The sequence below is a fragment of the Enhydra lutris genome, unplaced genomic scaffold (genome assembly GCF_002288905.1).
Source record: "Enhydra lutris kenyoni isolate GAN:26980312 unplaced genomic scaffold, ASM228890v2 scaffoldscaffold8, whole genome shotgun sequence".
Taxonomy (NCBI): Eukaryota; Metazoa; Chordata; class Mammalia; order Carnivora; family Mustelidae; genus Enhydra; species Enhydra lutris.
Window position 1 is genome coordinate 42,935,150 of NW_019154092.1, and position 22,895 is coordinate 42,958,044.

At 49.1% G+C, this 22,895-nt stretch overlaps 1 protein-coding gene across 1 annotated transcript in view; it reads left to right on the top strand.

Annotated features, from left to right (window-relative positions):
- The first annotated feature begins 1,019 nt into the window (after window positions 1-1,019).
- LOC111142689 (mitogen-activated protein kinase 4) overlaps window positions 1,020-22,895 on the top strand; it is a 48,977-nt gene continuing 27,101 nt past the window's right edge. Inside the window, exon 1 of the mRNA XM_022495986.1 lies at window positions 1,020-2,638. Coding sequence (XP_022351694.1) covers window positions 2,093-2,638 — 546 coding nt within the window. The 5' untranslated portion in view covers window positions 1,020-2,092. The remainder of the gene's footprint in view (window positions 2,639-22,895) is intronic.

Here is a 22,895-nt window from a genome sequence, read left to right on the forward strand (position 1 = left end):
CCATCTTACTCAAGTACAAGGGAATTTTTAGCAAAGTTGTCAAATAGCTAACATCTGCTGAGCATTTACTATGTTCCAGACCCTTGGCAAATCTGTCATAAGTCTTCAGAGGGGATCTGATTATTTACTATTTCAGATCATCTGTGTCCCTTGATTTGCCCCCTTAATTTCAGACATTGAGCTAACTGTTGTTTTGCCTCACTTACCATTTGCAGAGTTGTGCAAAATTCAGATACGAAAGCATCCCTATAGAGGATCCAACGGGGTGATGAGAACTAAGAAATAGCTCTGAAATTCACTCCTTTGTGCAGCATACAGTATTTGTTCTCTGAATGTCCGTGGACTTAATAAACTTGTAAAACCTGCCACTCCCTTAAGAGCTATGACATTGCCTTTACTCCAGAGGTCTGATTTTACATTGTTTTGCAGTTTTTTCCCTCCCGCTTAGATCCTGTGCCTGTAATTTGAGTCAGCAGCCACCAGGGGGCAGTCAGGATAGGATTTGAGCCATTGCTTTGCAGAGAGCTACATCCTCATCATCAAAGAGAACACAGTTCACCATGCCGGTCCTGGTGTCTTGCTAAGTCTGTGCCCTTCTTTGCTGGGCAGAGAGTCCCTTTTACAGGGTGGTAATAAAGTTCTCTTACTTGGTGTGTGTGCTTAAGCTGCCTCTTTGGAAAGCAAGAGATACACATGTAATTAAACATCAGCAAATTCTCTCAAAATATCCAGAGACATTTGCGAAAGGGAGAAGCAAAGGGGTCCAAGCAGAAACACAAAATTATTGCTCCTTTATTTTCTGTCTGCAGCACGTTACTTTTTACTCTCAGCCTTCCCAGCTAGTACTGAGGTATGTGTTTAGAGAGCATCACAAGTTAATTTCTCAAAAGTCAGAGCAGATCATTCCCACCCACAATTTGGGTGTGTGAACCTCTGGGGAGCAGGCATTTACATCAAAGGCACACCATTTGACGATCTTATCAAATCAATCCATCTTCTCTCCCTTCCAGGGGAGCGCTGTGCACAGCAGGAGGGGCGGCTGGGCAGCGTAGAGCCTGGAATCCCCTGAGCAAGCAGTGTTTCAGCTGGCTGGACAGATCAAATAACACTTGGGCTGGTTAACAAAGGACACGCAAGTGGGAAGGTGTGGAGGCTGGAGTGTGGAAATTTACCCAACGTTATTTCTTTGACAGGAAAGGAAACATGGTCTGAAAGATGCCGCGTTCCTGCAGCCTGTCCGAGTCCAACAGCACAGTCTTGTGCAAGGTGGCGTGGAGGAAGGGGTGACCAAGGACGCAGCCCCGTCGGAGGCCTCTGGAGGATCCTGGCGTGGCAGTTGAGTGCCCCTCGGCTTTGGGACTTCCGGGGTAACTTGGTGTAGAGCTCGAGAAAGGTGGTTGGGTTTCTCCGGCTTTCTTCGCCAGTGCCCACCAGCCTGATTTGGGTCGCAGCATCTAAGGGGAGCTGCTAGAAAGGGGAGCCGGCAGAAGTAGAAAGAAGCCCCTGGAGGCCTCCAGAATCCATTGCTGGGATCCCTTCATCCTGCTTGGGATGCAGAGAAGAGCTACCAGGCTGCTGGATGCTGTGATAAAACTGAGCTTTGGGCCATCAGAAGTCCAGGAGCTCAGCCCAGCCACAGCTCTGCATTTCAGCCAGAAGGAACGTCTTTTTTAACACAAGATTCAAAGAGGAGAGTTTCTGGATCTTTTACCTTGAGGCTCATTACGGTAGGAAACATCACAGTCACATAGATCACGAGACTGGTTTTTCTCTCCAAGATGCTACATTTGAAGAAAGCATGAGCCATTCTAAATTTCGAGGAGAGTTCAGAGTACCAAGGAGTTGGTGGACAGCCCTCCTGACGCGGGTCAAGAAAACAGTCTGAGCCTTCGCCTTCCGCAGCTCAGCAAGCATGGACAGATGCCACTCCTATCTCCAGAGGGCTGGTGGCAGTGACATCACCACGAGAAAAAGCAACCCTCAGCTCTGGGATTCGACAGAATGAGGTGTGCCGGGAAGGCTGCTCCCCGGGGCTTGGCCGACGTTGACCGCCCCTCCATCGCCCGGGCGGACCCTGACCACTGAGCTGACAATGGCTGAGAAGGGGGACTGCATTGCCAGTGTCTATGGGTATGACCTTGGTGGGCGCTTTGTTGACTTCCAGCCCCTGGGTTTTGGCGTCAACGGGCTGGTGCTGTCGGCCGTGGACAGCAGGGCCTGCCGGAAGGTGGCGGTCAAGAAGATCGTCCTGAGCGACGCCCGCAGCATGAAGCACGCCCTCCGGGAGATCAAGATCATCCGTCGCCTGGACCACGACAACATCGTGAAGGTGTACGAGGTGCTGGGGCCCAAGGGCACCGACCTGCAGGGCGAGCTGTTCAAGTTCAGCGTGGCTTACATCGTCCAGGAGCACATGGAGACGGACCTGGCGCACCTGCTGGAGCAGGGCACGCTGACGGAGGAGCACGCGAAGCTGTTCATGTACCAGCTGCTCCGAGGGCTCAAGTACATCCACTCGGCCAACGTGCTGCACAGGGACCTGAAGCCCGCCAACATCTTCATCAGCACAGAGGACCTCGTGCTCAAGATCGGGGACTTCGGGTTGGCAAGGATCGTTGACCAGCATTATTCACACAAGGTATGGCTGGCTGGAATGGCTGGTGGGATGGTTCCCGGAATGCTCCAGGATGCTCACGGTCACTGAGCTTCACTGAAGCCGGGGGGCTGGGGTCCGTACCTGGGGGAGACTGGAGGGTGCCAGAAAGACCACTGGCCTCACAAGCAGCAGCTGGCTGGGCAGGGGGTGGGAGTGGTGACCTGGCTCTTAGGCTTGGCTCTACACTGTGGCCACGACCCAGAATTCCTAGCTTCGCAAGAGGGGGTTGGAGAAGATGATCTCGAAGATGCCTTCCAGCTCTAAACTCTATGACTTTAAGACTGTGGTTGGTGAATTTGCCTCTAGCATCCTCTTATCTCTGCCATCCGCCTAATACCCCCTCTCCCTGCTGTCTGCTCAGGGCTCCCCGTGAGGCTCCCCAGCACACCAGCCTTATGCTCTGGTTCACCTTGCCTCCTCCCCCTACTCTGTGTCCCATTCTCTCTGTCCACGGACAGGGGGCACGAACAGTGAATCTGGTAAACTCATCCTCAGCGTACGCTGTCTAGCTAATGGCTCAGCTCTCCCAGGTCCCACGGTGCTCTGGCCTCTCACTGACATACACTAGAGGTGTCTGGACAGGCCTGAGACCCCCTGGTCAGAGTTAAATGCTCTTCCAGCTGCAGAGATCAGAGCTGACCCAGCCACACTGATGGACATGTGGACTTTCGTTGTTAAGGCCCCTGACCTCTTCTTAACTAATCCACTGCTCCCTTCAGGAACTGGGAATCCTTGGAAGTTCTATTCCCCCACCCCTGGTTCCTGCCAATTTAGGGGAGCCTCTGAGCCCCTCAGCCCGAGCACATATCACCAGGCATCCCTCAACAGAGCTGTGGAGTGGGTGTGATTTCCACCCTTCTGCCAAAACCTTTGAACCATGAATTTTTATTAGAATGAAAACATTCCCTAGGAAGTAGGTCAGCCAAAGTGGCCGAGGTAGGTCATGAAAGGGGAGGGTAGCTCTGACCTTGAACATGCTTCAGCTTTCTCTCTGAGGCCCCATTCTTCTGCTCTCCCTTGCTACCTTATTTGCCGCAGCCAGAAGGTCACAGACTCCTAGAAAGGCACAGACCTGCATGGGGTAGCTACAGTGAGAGGGTATCCGGGGGAGGGGGAGGCAGGGCTCCCTGTCCCACCCTCACTGGCTAGAACTTGGGCTCCAGCCCAGATTTCAGACCCCAGATCAGCCCAGCTGGTTCGAACTCCTTAGTGCCACCTTAACCAAGAGCTTGCCCCCGTCCCCCCTTCCTGCGGCTAGGCCATCTGTTAACACTGACAGTTGACTTTGTAGGCAAAGAGTATCCATGGTAAAAAAAAAAACAACAACAACCATAATTATAATAATGCCCTTCTGTCTTCCTAATACCCTTCGCTTTCTTCTAAGAAGCAATGACTCGAAACAATCAAACTGAAGGTTTTAACCCAAATCAATTCTTATTTGGTGAAAGGACCAGAGCATCCATGACACTCATTTCTGGGATACACAAAACCACTTTCTGAATTGCAATAAACCAGTACCTTTGGGAGTAAGAACAGGATCTCCCTTGATGAAAGGGTCTGATTAAGCGACATTTTCCGGGGAGAGTGCTCCGAACAGCACGCGGGAGACCGTCTCTAAAGTCAGGAAAGGTGTTGGGGTGAAGATCGGCTGCCATAACAATTCTTAGAAAGAGCGTAGTGTAAGGAGGTGAGGAGGCAGGGGTCCAGGCTCCCTTCTGGCAGTGCTAACCGGGGATGTGGATAGTCACTTGCCCTCTGGGAGCCCTGGTTTCCCCATCTTTGACAGGGACGAGAGTAGATGCCATCTGCCCTACTGGCTTGTGGTTACAAGTCAACATGGAGCATGAATGTAAAGCCCCACTGGAGGCAGTAAGGAGCCCGTCCGTTTATGTAAGGAGTGTTTGCGGAGCACCCCGGACCCCGGCCCTGGTTCCCTGGCCGGCAACTGTAAGTGGCTGTGTTCCTGTCCCTTGGGGCTGGGAAGACACCTCTCTGGTTGGGACTTTCATGTTCCTGATGCTGAAGAATTTAGGTGTTGTGACATATCTTCTTAGAGTCTCTTCAATAAAATTATCTGTGGGAGTTAAAAAAAATCCCTGGAGCCCGATGTGAGCCCAGTGGGTGTTTGCGTGAGCCCTGCCTTTGGCAGGTGTCCCCCGCACCCCTTCGTACCCCCTCTCCCTCATGTACTTTCAGCCTCCCTCGTTACCTCCTCATTCTAAGCCGAGTGATGACAAAAACTTTATATTTGGTGCTTTCATTGACCCAGTGTGCATTTAAATCAGCTCTCATTTAGTTCTCATAAAGCTGTGAGGCACTTAGGGCAAATGGTCTGTCTGGAATCGGAGAGAACCAGCTGTCTTGAGATGATTTGGCCGACTGTGGCGGGAGAGGCTTTAGAACTGGGGCCTTCTCGCATCCTAAGGCATGGTCCCTCCAGGCTCTATCTTGTTTTGGAAGGCCAACTGGTCCCCAGTTGAAATTAGCCTTCCCTTCTTCTGAAGCTCCCTGTTGGTTCTTCCCCAACCCATAACCTGGACCTTCTAGCATCTCCCATTCTCTCCTCTGTCCCGTGGGTATTTGCGTCTGCCTCTTCTCTGCTCCCGGAGGCTGAGAGCCCCTTGGTTCTTGAGGGCATGTCGTGTGCACCTTATCTCCCCCATGGAGTCTGATCACTGTGCCTGAGGCTTGGCCTAGTGGATCTCTTGACCATCTTGAACAGGTGGGAGAACAGTCACTTACCAGCACATCACGGGTGGGAAGCTAGTTGGGTCCACGGATTGCATGTGTGTAGAGGGTTTGAGTCTCAGAAAGAGAGCAGGCCCATAATTTCTCCAGCCAGGGGGTTGGCGGGGGTCAGACGTGTGCATCTGTTCTCCCCTGTGTGTGTGGCAGAGGGTGTCCGCCTGGGAGCTACTCTGAACCTGAGCCTTCCTCAAGTCTTATGGCTCCTGCACTCACCTTGAAGAAGGTGGTGCTCACCTGGGCAGCAGTCAGCGCCTAGGTGTGGGTTATAAAAGGGCACTCCTTTTTTTCATGCTGATTCAGCCCAGGGCCAGGGCCAGACTTTGTGACCTGACTGGTGGCTGGACTTGGCCCGTTGGCTGAGCACCACCCACCCGGTTTCCCACTCCTCACTGTGACTCCCTCCTGGGTGGACAGTGAGTCTCCTTCGCTTCCACATCTGTTCATCTAGCACGGGGCCTGCCATCCAGGGTCGTGTCCACTGAGTTCACCTGGTGAAAGGAAGTGCCGAAGGAAATGGCTTTCTCTTCTCCAGTGAGCAGCTGGCTTCCCTGGGACTTGAAGACACAGTCCGAGAGCATTCTGGGTCTCTCTTACCATCCCTCCCTTGGGGGCCTCGGTCTTTGCCAGGTCCAGAAGGCAACTGGAGTTCCCAGTTAGCCCACACTGTCAGGGTGATTGCAGTGGGTGGCAGTGGAGTGCTCTAATGGCCTACTCAACAGCTTAGGGGGCACTCGTCTCTCTGAGTCACTGTTACTTACCTCACTGACCTCAGGCCAGTCCTGCTCTTTGAGCAGCTCGTTCCTGAGTAGATCTATCAGAAGGCTTCACCATCACCTTGTCCATAATTTCACAGATGACAAAACCAGGGCCTAGGAAAGAGACCCCCCACTCAGGATCTCACAATGTGTGGTCAGCACACATGGTTCTACTCTATGCCCACTGGTTTTTCTGTGCCTCTTTTCTCAGTGGTCTTCTGTCAAACAGTCACTGTTCCCATTCTGGTGATTTCCCAGGATTCTTGATAGAGTCACGTGGAGGATGTCAAAGTGTTTTCAGATGTACGAAGGGCGAAATCACTAACAGAACTGTTTGCCCAGTAGACACCCTGATGATACCATGTGGACATTCAAGTCTCAGTTCCTTCTCCACTGACATACAGAACCAGCTCCTGATGGGGCAAGAGGGGAGTCATGAGGCCCCACCTGATAGGTGGCTTCCTAGCCTCTGCTCCTGTGATGAAGCCCTCCCCACCCACCTCCTCAGCCAGCCCGCTAAGGAGTTCCTTGTTGTCTGTATCAAGAGGCTGCTGAAGGGTCAGAGCATGTTTTCCTTTGAATTTATCCTGTTAGGAAGCAGAGGGTCTCCAAAGAGGCAAAAAAGAAATGTTGTTTAAGACTCGGCTGAGTCCTGTGCAAATTCTACGTGGTGTCAGGAGCCCCCAAGATCCCACAGCACGCTGACAGCCATATCAGCTGTGTGAACTCACTCTCCTCCTGGAGGGGCCGCCGTGGCTGAGGGAGGAGCCCCCCATCCTCGCCTGGGCTGCTGGGACGCTGCCAGCAGCCTCGCCTTTCCTCTGGGGGCCGCAGGCAGAAGACATCAGGAAAGAAAGCCAGAGTCAGAGGCCCAGCAGCGGCTGCATAGCCCACGGCACTTGTGCATTGGTGGATCAATTGAGAAGATCTGAGTTTGTTCAGCTGGCCTGTCTTTGGGCCCTTGACCCCTTTCTGTTCCAGAGCCCTCTGTCTTCATACCTCACTCCCTATCAGAGTGCGTTCACACTGTAGCTACCGATCTCCTGAAGATGCCTTAGAAATTAATAGGACAGTGATTGATTCTCAAAGTGGGTGCCGGACCAGAACATCGACTTTGTCCCCGGGGCTTGTTAGAGATGCAGGGTCTCTGGTTCCGTCTCAGGCCGACCCTTATCAGGGTGGGGCCCAGCAAGCTGGGTAGTAACAGGCCTCCCGGTGAGTCTGATGCTGGTTCACTTTCAAGAACCACTGATCTGGGGCGCCTGGGTGGTTAAAGCCTCTGCCTTTGGCTCAGGTCATGATCCCAGGGTCCTGGGATCGAGCCCTACATCAGGCTCTCTGCTCAGCAGGGAGCCTTCCTCCCCCACCTCTTCCTCTCTGCCTGCCTCTCTGCCTACTTGTGATGTCTGTCAAATAAATAAATCTTTAAAAAAAAAAAAAAGAGCCACTGATCTGAAGACACGAAACAGCTTGTGTGTGGACAGCACCATGAAGGAGGCTAAGAACTCCCAGATTACGGGGTTGTATTTAAAGCAGCTCCTTTAACTAACGGGGTCATTCACGGCGGGAATGTCATGACAGGGAATGAGGAGGGTTGTTTTCGGCAGGACGGCTTTTCAGGGTCTCCATCACATCACATGGGAAGCTGTCTGGCCTGTGCACCATCGCTCAGGTTTGGCAGAAAGCTACACAAACCAGGGATCTCCACTGAAAGGAGCGTTGGTTCTGTTTGGGTGTGACTTTCACGGTAGTCCAGTGATAGGAACACCATCTTAGAAAACATGGACTTTTCATTCTGGTGTCAACTCCTTGATTCCTGTAACTTGACGGGAGACACTGGCTTCACTGATCAGTGAGACCGAGTGTGGATTGAGGGCAGATGACCATGGTTCGTTAAGGCTTGTGGTTCAAGGTCCCGGAGGAGGCAGAAAGGTTCGTGGTGGTGAACACACATGGCCAGCTTCCGAAGGCTGTGCACGGAGCTTCAGTCGGCAGTGTCCACACTGGTTTAACCGTGTTGATCAACCCCACCTCCTCCTCTCCGGGCCACTGCCTTCTGACAGCTTCTCATCTGTCTAGGCCGATATAAGCTCCTCCTGTCTGCCTGGGCAGACACACAGCCCAGATTCCCTTGAAACGGAACCTCCGAGGAGGAATGCTCATTCCTGGGCCTGAAATAGGGTCTTTGCCCCTGATCAAGAGAGTGGCCTTTTGGGGTTCTGTGGGCTTGTGTTTTGAATGATCTCCGTCTTGGAGATGCGGGGAAAGAGGAGCAGCTCCCTACATGCAGGGAGGGAGGAATAGCATCCCTCCCAGGGATCCCGGAATAGGACTGGGGTCTACGGTGCCGGCACTGGGAGAGGCCCAGCCAGACCCGGAGGCCAGTGTTTCATGAGAAAATGGGCTCGTGGAAGGACAACTTGCTGAAGGCCCAGCTAGAAGTTCTTAAGCTGCTAAGCATGTTATTCCAAATCAGTGGAGCTGAAAAGATTTATTTAAAAGGCTATGAAATATCCCTTTTTAAAAGGGAAAAACATGACCTAGGGGATTAGAACAGAGGTTGTACTAGAGAGTCAAGTGTCCCTGAATACTCGGGCCCACTGGAGAGCTAATTTCGTTGGCTCTCAGAGCCTCCCTGCCCTTTCCCACTCACTGCAGCCCCACCCCCAGGAGCAGGGCCTCCATGGTGTCCCTGGGCCTCCTGGAGTCCTCTCCTGCACCCTCCCTGAACATCACACCCCGGCCTCCCTCCCTGGGAAGCAACCAGGGGCCATAGGAAAAATGTTTAACTAGCATGGCCCGTGTACTGCCCATCAGAAAGGCAGCCAGCCAGGGACCCAAGGTAGGGTCCTGGAGGGGCCCTGCTCGCCAGGAATTGACCCTTTATTGCCAGATCCTAGAGAGATCGAGGAGCATCTGGGAATGAGGCCAAGGTGATGAGTGACGGAATTAGGGGCTTGGAGCAATGCCTGTTTACAGCATTTCAGGATTCTACTGCTGGCTTCGCCGCCCCAGGGTATCGCTGCCTAGCTTGCTGCCTTCCTCGTCATCTTAGGAAACAAAGCTCACCTTTTCTCCTGTTCCTGCAGTCTGCCTCTTGGGAGGGGGCGGTGAGCTGTTGATTAAAAGCATAAAAGGGATGGGGCGCCTGGGTGGCTCAGTGGTTAAAGCCTCTGCCTTCGGCTCAGGTCATGATCTCAGGGTACTGGGATCGAGTCCCGCATCGGGCGCTCTGCTCAGCAGGGAGCCTGCCTCCTCCTGTCTCTCTCTGCCTGCCTCTCTGCCTACTTGTGATCTGTCAAAAAAAAAAAAAAAAAAAAAAGCATAAAAGGGAAAAAAAAAAGCATAAAGGGATCAGGAGCTTCCTCCTTATTTTCAACACCAGCCTCCTTACTCACCTGGCGCTCACCCAGAGGAAGTCAGTGTCCTACCAGCCTACTGGAGAGGGGCTCAAATTTCATGTAGTAGGTTTGCTGCTAACAAGTTGGCAAAGACTTTCCCTTATCTAGAAAGTGTCTTTATTTTCCTCTCATGTTTAAAGTTTGTTTTCTCTGGATATGAAATTCTGAATCTGTGATCTTTTTTGCCATTCAGTACTTAAAAATGCCATTGCCTTATTTCCTGTCCCTATTATTTCTGAAGAGAAGGTCTTCATTCACATCATTTCCCTATATGTATGTGGGGTTTTTTTCCCTCTGCAACCAAGATTTTGTCTTGAGCCTTAACTTTCAGCAGCTTGACTGGGATGTGCCCGGGTGTGTGTTTCTTGGTGCTTATTTTATTTGGGATTCATTGAGCTTCTTGGTTCTGTAGGTTTATTTGGGACATTTCAACAATTTATTTTTTCCTGCTCTGCTTTTTCTCTTTTCTCTTTCTGGGTTCTGAGTAGATGTATTACTTAGGTTGTTATTGCTCCAGAAGATTGTACAGTCTTTCTTCTGTCTTTTTTTTAAGAATGGATAAGTTCTGTGGTTCTGTCTTCAACTTCACTAATCCTTTCTTCTGCCATCTCTAATTTGTCATTAAGCTCATTTGGTGAGTTTTCCTTTTTAGATAATATGCTTTTCCATTTCAGAATTTCCATTTGGTTCCTTTTTTATAGTTTCCCTTTGTGTGCTAAAATTCCCCATCTTCATCCATTGAGATCATTTTTTTCCCTTTTAAATCCATGAAATATTTAAAATAACTGCTTTAAAGTCTTTGCCAATTCCAAATCTGGGACATCTCTGGGTTGTTTTATATTGACTCCTTTTTTCTTCTGAATTTGGGTCACATTTTCTTTCTTCTCCACATTTCTCATAATTTTGTGGACATTGCAAATGATACTCTGAAAAGGAGTCTGAATTATATTGTCTTCCTTTAATGAGTTCAAAACCCAATTTTGGTTTTTGTTCTGGCAGTCCATTAATTTACTGATGGTTCTCCTTAATTTTGTTAAGGCTTGGCTTTAGGCTTTGAGAGGGCAGGACTAGAGTAACCCTTACTCTAGAACATGGTCCTTACTCCTAGGACCTGCTCTTTCTGTTGTCACTGGAATGCCTGGTGCTTCCCCTCTGGCTGGCTAGACTGGAACTCCCATGGATCCAGTGGTAGGTCTCTAGAACCTCTAATATTCTTGCTCTCAATTCCAAAGTAGCTGCTCTCTGCCAGCCCACGCCAGATCTCACCCTGCATCTGAGCAACACAGCACTCAGCCAGAGATCTGTGTGAGCCCCACCCTCACAACAAACTTCTGGGCCCCCACCTTATTGAAGAACCTTCCTCTCCAGCATCTTGTCCTGCCAGTTCTGGATGTTTCAACAGCCCCAAACTCCAGTTCCTACTTCCCCAGATCAGTAGGACAACCATGTTCTGCTTTGCTCCATCTCCCTGTGCTGTGGTTGGGCAATCTACCCAGGCGGAGTGCCAGGGCGAATATGAAATTCACCTTGTGTGTTTCCTTACCTTCCCTCAACCCATTGTCCAGTGCCTGAAAACATCTGATGTGTATGCTTGTCCAGTTTTGTCATTGCTTAAGACAGGAGGGCAAATCTAGTATAGCTACTCCGTCATGACCAGAAGCAGCCCCCCTCACATTCAGTGATGTAATGCTCTGTGTGGCCAGTGACCCTTTATGCTAGATTGTAAGCACCTTGAAGGAAGTGTTGGTGACTTACTTATCTCTACATCCCAGTAGCGTGCTTAATGAATATTATTCAGTGGCATCAAGTGGAGAGCCTAGGGGCTAAGTGTAGAATAATTCACTGTTCCTCCTTCCCTTTGTACCTGAGTGGATGTGCAGGTAGGGGAACTCCCTTTCACACAGCGCCTTCAGTCCTGGTGGGGAGGAGCTCAGCTGCTCCAGGCCTTGCTCCAGTCCCTCCTCTTGGGTACTCCCGGGATACAAATATCTCAGGAATATGGTACTGTCTTACTCTATAGGCAAATACCCCAGTGTTTACACTGAAGACGAATGATTGGAAAATTGAGTCAAATCCTTTGCAATTTTCACCTGGAGTGTAGTTTCTTTAATCAGCCTTTGCTGGGGTTGCTTGTTGAAAAGACAGTAGTAGAGAAGTAGGCTGGGCGGTGGGGGGAGATCGTACTGCTGGGATTATCCGGACTTTCTTGGCAACCTTGTACATTGGTATTCCACTTCTTTGAGCCCCGTCTCTAGCTTCCGCCCCCACCCCCCACCTTGTGCTGTAACATCACTGACTTGTCACCGTTCACTGGATAATCCCATACTTGGTGACAGCTCTGATCCCACACACTGTTCCCTCTGCTCCCACATGAACTCCTACTATCCCTGCAGACTCAGCTTGGAAGCCCCACCTCTGCAAAGCTTTGCCCAGCTCCCCGAGGGAGACTTCATCACACCTTCTTCCAGTTGCCCAAAGCACTTACTCCCATACTATGGTGATTATCTGTTCAGGTGGCTGACTCTTCCCTGATAGACGTTGGAGCCCTTAGGAAACAGTATGTATCTCATTTATCTCTCTATTCCTAGCACCTGGCACAGTATCTGACCCAAAATACATGTACATTAAATGCTAATTGAAATGAAGAGGCTAAGCCATTACCTTTCCACTGAATCGAGTACGGTCCTCAAGAACATCTCAGAATAAAGCACGATTTCCCCCTTCAGAGAAGCTTTCAAATATTTGAAGTCATCCATCATGCCCTTCTAATTCTCTGCAGCCTAGAAGCCCTTTGTTTGCATATCCAGGTACTGTTCTGAGTGCTTGACAGGTGTTAACCTAGTCAGTCCTTATACCAGCCTAATAATGTAGTAAGAATAATAATGGTGATGATGATGATAGGTGCTGCTCTTGTCCCCATTTTAAGATGGAGACACTGAGGCACAGAGAGTAGGTTGTCCAAGGTCACCAGCTAGAAAATGGCGGCGCTGGGTGTCAAGGCCTAGCAGTGGCTTCGGAGGTCACGCTGTAGCCACTGAGCTAAGCTGCCTTGTTGGCTGTTCACATGATAATGTTGCCAGAGCTCACCCTCCCCTCCCCGTCTTTTCGTTGACCTCCTCCTACTTGTCATACCGTTTCTTAAAAAGTATCTTTCAGAACAGATACTCTGTGATTTCACCAGCAGAGTCAGTGAGAGTGTGACCTCTCTGCTCCATAAATGATTTACTGTTCCCGCTGCCCGTGATTTTTTTGGCAGCAGCGTCGACTATTACCTCCTACTGAGCTTGTTGTCAACCAAGTTCAGTTGAGCCCGGTATTCTCTGTTTTACATTTATATGCTTGATCTTCATCTTGTTGGCTTCAGACAAATATTCCCGCCTGATGAGACCTTTTTGGATCTTTGTTTGATCCCTTACAACGTCATAGTTGACAGTCTTATCCCTTACAACATCATCATTGATACACCTGTCTTCTAGGACTTCACCTGTATCACTGGTTTTAAAATGTGTAAAGGGATTAGGTGAAATGCTTCGATTCATGGCAGTTAGACACGTCTCTCCAGGGTGACACTGAACCTGAGCTAACAGTCTTTGGATTTAGTTGTCCAACCAGTTGTGAGTTTACAAAATTATATAGTTATCTGATCTGTATTTTTTCACTGTCCACAAAGATGTCCTAAGAGATTTAGCTAAGTGCCTTGTTGGGATTCAGGGACATTTTCCTTCCACCTCAGTACCATTTAAAACTCATCCTTAAGTTAAAAAGCCAAATTCAAACTGCATGACCAGCTGTGACACTTTAATTCCTAGATACACAGAACTCAGATGTGGCAAATACCACCTCTTTACTTAGAACCTCATACGTGAACATCTCAACTTGAAATCATATTGGAGGTTAGGGCATGGTTAAGTAAACTGGCTTACCCACCGTATAGCATGGGATACAACTATTTTCATTGGTGTTTTTGAAGAGTTCACAATAGCATAGAAAATGTTTATGTCATAATGATTAGGTTTAAAAAGCAAGATACAGAATTGTATAGATGGTGATCGTAACAGCTGGAAACACAGAGAAAAGAATGACACGTTGAAATTGGCTAGAGGTTAAAAGCTCCAAACTGTTAACAAGGGTTAGACATGACAAATAAAAAGAAGGGGATTTCCCCCCTTCTGTTCATTTTTCTATAGTTCCCAAAAATGTGCAGCAGGAACATGGATGGTTTTATCACAGTAACCTTTTCAGGTGGGAGGTTGGGGAAGTTTTGTTACAAGAGTCTGCTTGCCAAGAATGTGTTTATTACAAGAGTGGTAAGCCCGGTCACTCCCTCCATGAGAGAGAAGGGCGAAGCCCACCAGCATCTGGGCCGGGAGTGTACACACGCTGACCATGACATGTCACATGAGTTTTACGCCCTCTCCCCAAGGGTGGTCCCGCCTCGGCTGCTGGCCCCATGCCAACCATGGGACAGGCTCTTCTGCGTGCACCACGCCCTTGGGAAGCTGGATGACCCTCCTCATTGGTACCAGGTGACCCAGAGTGAGTTACCTCACCTGCTGCAGGCTGGCCCCGTCCCCTCTTCGTACTAGATCCTGCTTCCCAGGGCTGTGTGTGCAGTGCATGGCACCAGGTCAGGCATCTGGAAGCACTCGTTAAATATTAGCTCTTCTCCACTGTGATTATGAATCATGATTGGAGAGGGTTTTTGTGTTCTCAGACAACTGGAAATTCTAGCACTAATGATAAATATTATTGAGGCACTTGACCATGCTTTAGTTTCTCATCTTAGATAAAAATGGAAAGGGGGTATAGCTCAGTGGTAGAGCATTTGACTGCAGATAAAAATGGAAGGAGTGAAGAGGAGTGGGGACAAGTCAGAAACCTTTATGGGAATCAGTTGTCAGAATGGATTGATAAGGAAGCACCATGCTTGGAAGAGCCTGAAGGTAGACCAGGCTGCTAAATGTTGGCACTTCTCCAAGGTAATGAGGTTATACACTAGTGTTGATATTCAAAATAGTTAACGATTGGTAAGCTTGGGGACCAGCCAATCAGAATAGACATTGGTAATGGCCCCTCAGAATGGATCCCAGCAATGAGCACCTGTCACCCCTACCCATCCACCCTCCCCCATGCACAGACTGGAGAGGAAGGCCTGTCCTCCCCAGAGGTACTCACTTAGATGTCCACCTCCGGTTCCATATCCAGGCATGCAGAACAGCAACCATGAGGTCCATCCTGGCACAGCTGTTTGGGAAGAGGCAAACCTTTGTCTCACAGCTGCCCCAATGCTCATTCTTGCTTCCTTCCCCTCTCTTCCATGATGTCCTGTTTGCCTCTACTGTCCATCACATGCCTGACAACATCCTGTTGTTGTCCGAGGCAGAGAAAAAGAGGAGCCATTCCTTGTTCTGCCTGCTGCACCATGCTGGCCTCTCCTGTGTCCCCAGATGACCTGGACAGCAGGTTTCCAGAGTGTGGGAGACCCTAGGGTATGGTCATGGAGGTTGTATTGCACTATCTTCTATGCAGAACGACGACCATCTGCAGAACCACGTGTCCTCCTGGCAGTGAGCTCAATTAAGCAGCTGTGAAATGTGGGACTCATCATCTTGGGGATGCATTTTTTCCATTTTCCATTTCCCTCGTGGTCCTCTATAGGCCTTTTGTCTTAGCTCTATTCTGTGGTCACCAGCTGCCCTCAACCCTGACCCTGATCAATTTGCAGATGCTAACGAGAGAGCATGAACAGCTGATGGCCCCTGTAGCTGAGGGATCAATATCATCATATCTACCCTGAAATTCTTCCTGGAATTCACAGTAATGCACTCTGGGAGTTCTTTCCCACCCGTGGTAGCTCTGAAGCCTCCTCTGAAGGAGGCAGGTCAGGTTAATTATTGTCCTTACTTGATACGTGAGGACTAGGGGACCCCTGGGGCTCATCTAAGACCCACTGCTAATAGGAAGCAGGACCTGGACAGCAGCTAGTGCCGCTGGGCTCGGCTCCAGAACTCAAAGACTCCCAGGTACTTGCTGTGATGAGAAGAAGGGAGAGTCATGAAATGGGGAGGACTTGCTTCTGCTTTTCCCGTGAAGAAAGTTGGAGAACAGAGCAGTTTTGTCATCTTCTGTGGGGCCCACAGTGAGCAAAGGTGGGGCCTGGACAGGAAAATGCAATCCCTGTGTCCTAGGCCCCTTCTTCTCTCTGGGACCCCACACAGTTTCTCACCTTCGCATGTCCACCTGCCGTCCTCCCCAGTGCTCCTGCACCACTCTTTCCTTCCACCTCTCCCCACTGGATCTTTCCTTCCATTTCTCCCCACTGGAAACTTACTGGGGCCACGGCCTGCTTCAATGCCCCAGCACGCAGCTATTTGGGAAAATGCTACCAGTGAGGGCGCTTCTTGCAGTAGAACAGAGGTTTATATCGGCTTTTACACTAACTTAAGACATGATCAACATCCTATACAACTCACCCACTTGAAATGTACATTTCACTGGCGTATATTCACAGAGTTGTGCATCTATCACCATAATCAATTTTATTTTATTTTTTAAAATATTTTACTTACTTATTTGAGAGGGAGAGAGCATGCATGAGTGGGGGGAGGGACAGAGGAGAAGGGAGAGAGAGAACCTCAAGCAGGCTGCACGCTGAGTGCACAGCTATAAGTGGGGCTTGATCCCACAACCCTGAGATCATAACCAAAGCTGAAACCAAGAGTCAGACACTCAACCGACTGAGCCACCCAAGTACCCCCAGATTAAAACATCTTCATTACCCCCCACAAAACCCTCAACCCACTGAGTCATCACCCCTCAAGGTCTCCATCCCCTCCTTCTCCAGTCCTAGGCAACCAAGAAGTCTACTTTCTTTCTTTATGGATTTGCCTATGCCAGGCATTTTATATAAATAGGATCATGTGGTGTGTGGTCCTCTGTGACCGGGTTGGTATATTTTCAAGCTTCATTCATGTGGTAGTGGGTCTCACTGCTTCATTTCTGCTTATTGCCAAATGACATGCCAGAATTGGATACACCACATTTTGTCTCTCTGTTCCTTGGCTTACGGCATTGTTTCTACTTTTCAGCTATCATGAATGATGCTGCTGTGAATGCTGATGAACCAGCTTTTGTGGGTCTATAGGTTTCCATTTCTCTTGGGTATAAACCTAAGGTGGGATTATTGAGTCATATGGTGCTGTTTGAGGAACTACCAGAATGTTTTCCAAACTGGTGGCACCATTTTTTACATTCTCACCAGCAACAAGGTTCAGTTTCTCCAGATCCTCAGTAACATTTCTCAGTTTCTGTTTTGTGTGTTTGTTTTCATTCTGGCCATCCCAGAATGAGGGATGAGGGTGTGCGTCATTGTGGTTTTGATTTCCATCTCCCTGGTGGCCAATGATGTCGAGCATCTTTTCATGTGCTTGTTGGCCATGTGTAGATCTTCCTTGGGGAGCTGTCCAGATCCTTTGCCCATTTTTAATTGGGTTATTTGGGTTTTGTTTTATTATAGAATTGTAAAGTTCTCTATATATTCTAGATATAAGTCACTTATCAGATAAATAACTTGAATTTCTGTCACTCTGTGGGTTATCTTTCGCTTTTTTGGAGTTGTCCTCTGAAGCAAACTTTTTTTTTTTTTTTTTTTTTTTAATTTTGTTGGTACCCGGTTTATGTTTTCTTTTGTTGTTTTTGCAGTTGGGGTATAATCAAAGGTTGTGAAGATTTACATGTATGATTTCTGAAAGTTTTAATAGTTTCAGGCCTTACTTTTGGGTCTTAGATCCATGTTGAAGTCATTGCTATAGATGGTGTGGGAGAGAGGTCCAGCTTCATTCATGTCTCTCCTTATGTCAGAACACCACTATCCTGATGACTGAAGTTTGGTAGTAAGTTTTGGAATCAGGAGGTGGGTCTTCCAACATTGTTCTTTTTCAAGATAGTTTTGGCTCTTTGGGTCATGAAGCAGAATGAAGTGCTAATACGCATGCTGTATGCCATGGGTGAATTTTGAAACCATTATGGTAAGTGAAAGTAGCCAGTCACAAAAGGCCACCTTTGTATGTTTTTTTTTGTTGTTGTATGATTCTGCTTCTGTGAACTGTACAAGATAGACAAATTCATGGAAACAGAAAATAAATTAGTGGTGCCAGGGGCTGGGAGTTGGAGAAAAATAGAGTGTGACTTCTAACGGGTATGAGGTTTTGTGTTGGGACGGTGAAAATGTTCTAGAATTAGTTAGTAATGATGGTCGTACAACCTTGCCAGTACACTTAAAACCACTGGATGGTACATTTTAAAATGGTGAATTTTATGGTATATGTGTTGTATCTCAAAAAAAATTTTTGAGAAGTAGAATATCCCTCTCTACTTACAAAATGAATATGTAGTTTAAAACATTTCCACAGGGGCACCTGGGTGGCTCAGTGGGTTAGGGCCTCTGCCTTCGGCTCAGGTCATGGTCTCAGGATCCTGGGATCAAGCCCTACATCAGGCTCTCTGCTCAGCAGGGAGCCTGCTTCCTCCTCTCTCTCTGCCTGCCTCTCTGCCTACTTGTGATCTCTGTCAAGTAAATAAAATCTTTAAAAAAAAAAAAAAAATTTCCACAAAAGAAAACTTCGGCCCAGATCGCTTCACAGGGGAATTCTACCAAATATTTAAGGAGGAAATAGTACCAGTTTTACAAATTTCTTTCAAAAAATTGGAGAGAAGAGACTACTTCCCAACTCATTCTAAGCATTGCAGTGATAGCAAAGCCTAACAAAAACATTACAAGAAAAGAAAACATATCTCCCATTAAGATATATGTAAAATGTCAAAACGAAATTTTAGCACATTGAATTTAATGACATATACAAAGAAAAACGCATATTGACCAAGTGTGTTTTCTCTCAGTACTGCAAGTTTGGCTTAATATTTGAAAATCAATGTTATAACCGTTTTGGAAAATGATTTGGCAGTTTCTTTAAAAGTTAAATTTACATCTGCCATATGATCCAGACTTTCCACTTTGATATATTTACCGAAAAGACATGAAACTATATGTCCATGCAAAGATTTGTGTATAAATGTTCCTAGCAGCTTTCTTTTTCATAGAGGATAAACTGGAAGCTACCCAAATGTCTGTCAACATTCAGTTGAACCAACTGTGGTATATCCATACAGTGGAATTACTACTTAGCAATAACAGGGAACGGACCATTTGCAACAATAGGAAATGGATCTCAAAACAATTACGCCAAGTGAAAGAAGCCAGACCAAAATGAATGAAGGAAGGAATGAATAATGAGATCCTGTAAGATTCCATGTATATAGAATTCTAGAAAATGTAATCTACAGTATTAGTAAACTGATCAGTGGTTGGAGAGGCAAAGAGGCATGGAAACTTCCAGGGGTGACACATGTGTTCATTACTTTGGTGAGGATTTCACAGTTGGCATATGTATGTCAAAACATATCAAAATTGTACACTTTAAATATGTGCAGTTGTGTGTCACTTGTACCTCAATAAAGCTGTTTTAAAATATAAATATTCAGGGTGCTTGGGTGGCTCAGTGGGTTAAGCCTCTGCCTTCGGCTCAGGTCATGATCTCAGGGTCCTGGGATCGAGCCCCACATCGGGCTCTTTGCTCAGCAGGGAGCCTGGTCTGCCCCCCCACTCTGCCTACTTGTGATCTCTCTCTCTGTCAAATAAATTAATAAAATCTTTTAAAAAATACTCGGCATTCCAAATGCCAACTATGATCTAGCTTCTGAGGACACAAGGTTGAAAATCCGTACTCTAGCCGATGTCCCTGACTTCAGGGAGTTTATATTTAAGTGGGACGCTTACATAGACTAGATTTTTTCACAGTGCCACAGTTTGCCCATAAAGCTCCTTCGGCCCCAGATGGCGAGTTCCCTCCCAGACATGCAGGCAAAGCGGCAGCACAGCAGGGTGTAGGGCTGTGTGGAGTTGGAGCATAGCCACAGAGCAGTGGCTGGATTCTCCCCTCTCTCCGGACGTCCCCGTTCAGCAACAGACTCCCCATCCACGTTCCCACCCTTTCCAGCAGGGCATGGTCAGGCGTGATGGCCCCTGTCAACTCAGTGGAGCAGAGCCCATCTTTTTTGCTTAAAATCTGATGAGTGGCTTGTTATTGCCACAAAAAAGAGCTTTACTCCCTTCATCCCCTTGCGTGGATGGAGAAGAAGAAAGACCTTCTACCCTTGGCATCACCCTGGGGTGATGGCGTGGACTGGATCAGCCCATTAGAGGGGCTCCCGCTGTCCTCAGATGAAGGCAGGCCTGGGGGAAACTGTCCCCCCACCACAACAAACGGGCTCTTGAGAAGCCACTGGCAGGAAAGCACTGGCATGAAGTTGGAAAGGATGGGGCTATTGCAGGGATTAGGAAGGAAGGTCAAGGAAGACCTGTGTGGGCTGGGGCCAGAGGGCCAGCAGCAGGGAGTGTGTGAGGTGACCTGCTGGCGTCATCTCATTCTGCCGGCTTGGCACCCAGGAGGACATACGGCCCCAGTTTTGCTCGCCTGCCATCCCCCTCTCTCCTTCTCTTGTCACTGCCCCTTCATGGCTTCCTGCTGCTAGGCCTCCTTCCTTGCTCAGGGCATTCACAGTGGGCATTCCAGAGCTCACTAGGATCACAAAGTGAAGAATTTGCTTGTTTGGGAACAGACGCTGGCCTGAGGTTCAGATGCTGTGATTTCTGGCCTCCATGCCGCTCCCAGCTCCTCAAGTGACCAGGAGAGAATATCACTGCTCTCTGCCTTGGTTTCCCCATCTGGAAACGAAAACAATGGTTGCCTGCATTTCCTCTCTACCCGGGGCACTGAAGCAGAATTTGAAGTGAAGACAATTTCAAAGACCAGTGGGCTGGCGTCCGAGGCCTGGGTCCCAGCCCTGCATCCCACATGATACCCGCACAAGTCAGCCCGACCCGGGAGGCTCAGCTTCCTCCCCATCAAACGAAAGAGAATATGGACCCACATCCCCCACAGACAACTGGGGGGAAAATCAGAGTCCAAAGACAAGAACATAGAGATAGGACTGTGCCCACATGTGTGAGGAGGCGCCATGACCACGGAAAACCACCCAGGGGATACTTACTGAGCCCCTCAAGGACTCCCCTCCCAGTGTCATCTTCTGTGGTCCATCTTGGGACACAGACCCCAAAGTTCGGGATGTGTGCAGTTAGAGCAGCGTTCATCTCTGAACTTCTGGTCTTGGCCCTGTACCCTCAGCAGTCCCCAGGAGGACCAGTTCTGTTAGGGTCACCCTCAGACTGTGTTCTGGAGAAGCAGCCTGTTTTAAGAGTGTTCTTGAGTGGTGATGACGCTTGATATCCAGCCCCCCGCGAGGGGTCTCTTGTTTCAGTGATGCGTGTCTGCTGCCTTCGAGGTGAGTGCTGGGGCATGTTGGGGCTGGGTGACTTAACAGTTCCTGGAACGGGGCTCGCTGTGGGGAGCAGAATCCCGATTCGGGGGGGCCTGTCCGCTAACTAGAACAGCTCGGTTCTCAGAGACACAACGTCAGGGCCACATGAGACCTTAGACAACAGCTCATCTCATTCCCCAGAGGGGCCTCCCCAAAAACGACTTGCCTAAAGTGATATTGGGGTCTCGATTTGACTTTGAGAAGCAAACGAGTGAATGAAAACAGAGACAAGTCTCTCCAGGAAGTCCCTGGCTTTGGTTTTTCACCTCACATTGGCTCTGAACGTCAAGAGGACAGGATGCCGCGTTCTCCACTCTTCGGCCTGCCACCGGGCACCGTGATGTACGAAGACTCAGACACAAAAGCTGATGACATCATTCAGTCGTCAGAAATCAGATTCTGTTCCCTGGGCGCTGTGTCCCAAGGCAGGAAATTGAATGGGGACATTTTAGAGATCTTTCCGGCAACAGGCGTTGAAACAGAACGTCTTTTTTGCTTAACCCCACCTTTAGCCAGAACACCGACCCACCTCCAAACAGCACAGAAACCCAACCTTCTGCTTCATTTTGAACAGTGGGTTTTCGTCTTCAAGGTGGCCCCTGACTGAAGCAAACCACAGCCTTCCGAGTTTGTGCTTGTTGGATGAGCTCAGTAAGGCCGTGTTTGGTCACACTACCAGACCATCTCCTAGTCTCCCGTCTCCGCATCCTTTCCCCTCGTTAGAGCTCCTGTCCACAGTTTGCTGCCCCCCCGTCCTCTTTCCTGCCCTCCCTCGTCCCCACAGGAGCACCGCCAGGTACTTCTTCCTTCTCTCAAAACCCCCCATGGATCTTAACAAGAAAGCCGCATCAGCCATGTACGCGTCCGTAGAATTGTAGCACGAAGCCGTACAGCCTGGTAACATTGATATTTTAAGTTTTACTCTTTGCTGGGAAAGGGAAAGGGATTTTCAGGCAGCAGCCAGCAGGTGGAGGCAGTATTTCTCAAGCAACCTTCCTGTGGCTCCAGAAATCATACCACCTCACGGTTCTCTGCCTGTGACCCAGACCTTGGATCTGCTCACCCGGAGCTCAGCCAGTCCTGGGTAGCGTCCCCCTGACCCTCTGGGTCAGTCTTTCATTGCTCCCCATGGACTACGTGGTAGGTGCGAGCCCCGTGGTGCAGGCCCGTGTAGCTTTTGTAGGAGAGAATCTGGACACCGAGCGCTCAGCAGGGCCTTGGATCCACGCTCTGTCGTGCCCAGGAGGAAGAACTCCACAGACTATAGGCTATAAGCCCTGATCCTAGTCCTTAATAACCGTGGGACTTGAGCAAGGGGTTTATCCTCTAAGCTCCATTTTCTTACCTGCAAGACGGAAATAACAGAACCCGTGTCACAGTGTTGTTCTAAGAACTGGATAAAGAATGCCAAGCGCTTAGCGCAGTGCTCGGCAGGGAGGAAGTCCTCGGGAGACACGAGCTTCTTACCGGATGGAGCAGAGCCAGAGCGTGAGGGAGGAATCTGGGATAGGACAGCTTGGGGCCGGGACTCATTTCCGTGAATTCAGCTTTAAGCTGCCGGTCTCATGCTGGGGGAGCTCTGAGTAGGGCTGGCTGGCGGCTGTGGCGGGTGCAGGATGAATTTTGGACTTGGGAGCAAGGACGGTGTGGTCTTTCTGTTTTGCAGCCCTCATTTATCTGAGCCCCAGGCAAGATGGAAGGTAAAGACAGTCTAAACCACTGAACAGATGGGGCCTCACCCATCCACGGGGTCTCTCCGTCTCCGTCCCCGTGCCCACCTCTGGGCCTCTGGACCCTCACCTCACACATGATAACAGTGAGATTCCTGGCCGGGTTTTCAGACCCCCCGGCAGATGAGAGGCAGCAAACCAGGGACTAGATGGGCACCTGAGAGCAGAG